The 1,126-nt window shown below is 39.2% G+C and overlaps 1 protein-coding gene across 1 annotated transcript; it reads left to right on the top strand.

The window, feature by feature from the left end:
• The first annotated feature begins 255 nt into the window (after positions 1-255).
• On the top strand, positions 256-730 carry Smp_089430 (ubiquitin (ribosomal protein L40), putative). Its single transcript, XM_018792272.1, has one exon. It carries the CDS (start codon positions 306-308, stop codon positions 690-692), a length of 387 nt encoding a protein of 128 aa, XP_018644385.1. The 5' UTR covers positions 256-305; the 3' UTR covers positions 693-730.
• The last annotated feature ends 396 nt before the right edge of the window (positions 731-1,126 follow it).

Genomic DNA, 1,126 nt, shown 5'->3' with positions numbered 1-1,126 from the left:
GACTATGAACCGAATAATGCCAAATTATCATTAAAAACTTGGAAGCACTGGACGTCCGCTTTGTCATAGCATGGGTCTCCTCAGCAATGCATGTCCACAATTCTGCACTTTTTTGAGTTTAATGTCTAGCGATTATCATTCAGATCAAGTTCTCGTTTCTGTTGAGTTGGCATATTTGTAACTTTCAAGTCTTTTATTTTGGGTATTTATCACTTATGTAGTTACATTTGGATATTGACCGTTTGACGGCTGTCCCCCGCGTTTTCTGAGGTCTTGCACGCAATATTGTTTCCTAGTGAGTCAAGATGCAGATTTTCGTGAAGACACTTACTGGAAAAACTATAACTCTAGAAGTTGAGCCTGCTGATACAATAGAAGCAGTTAAGGCGAAAATCCAAGATAAAGAAGGCATCCCACCAGACCAACAACGTTTAATTTTTGCTGGCAAACAACTGGAAGATGGACGAACTCTTTCCGACTACAATATACAGAAGGAATCAACACTCCATCTTGTCCTTCGTCTTCGTGGTGGTATAATCGAGCCTACCTTAAAGGCATTAGCTCAAAAATATAACTGTGAAAAGATGATCTGTCGAAAATGTTACGCACGTTTACATCCGAAGGCCACTAATTGCCGCAAAAGGAAGTGTGGTCACACAAGTAATGTAAGACCCAAGAAGAAACTTCGTTAAGCCCTAATTAAAGCGAATAAATTTTTCTCGGAATCTGCTTTTTGATTTTTTCCAAGGTCAGACTGTCCCTGTTTTTTGTGGATAAGTACATTTATGCTGCAATTGTTATTAGTAAATATTGTTTCCCCTCCGGACAATGAATTTGAGACTAGCAATCCTATCTAGAGGGCATGAAATGGGAATCTTCTGAATTGTATTTCAGATAGTGTAGATGTGGTACTGTCAACTTAAACCGTTGTGGGTGTCTCAATTCCAGTTATTTAGTTAGTGTCGTAGTAGCTGATCTTCATTTTATTGTCATTGGGGTCTATTTTCTCGCGTAATTGTGTGAAGTTAGTTTAGGACTCGGTTGTTACCATTTACCCTTACTGTTTTCAGAAACTACATTGCACACAACTTTCAGGAACACTACCGCCATGTGTCGCAAGTTACCG

The sequence above is a fragment of the Schistosoma mansoni genome (assembly GCF_000237925.1).
Source record: "Schistosoma mansoni, WGS project CABG00000000 data, supercontig 0423, strain Puerto Rico, whole genome shotgun sequence".
NCBI lineage: Eukaryota > Metazoa > Platyhelminthes > Trematoda > Strigeidida > Schistosomatidae > Schistosoma > Schistosoma mansoni.
This window is presented reverse-complemented; position numbering and strand designations above follow the sequence as displayed.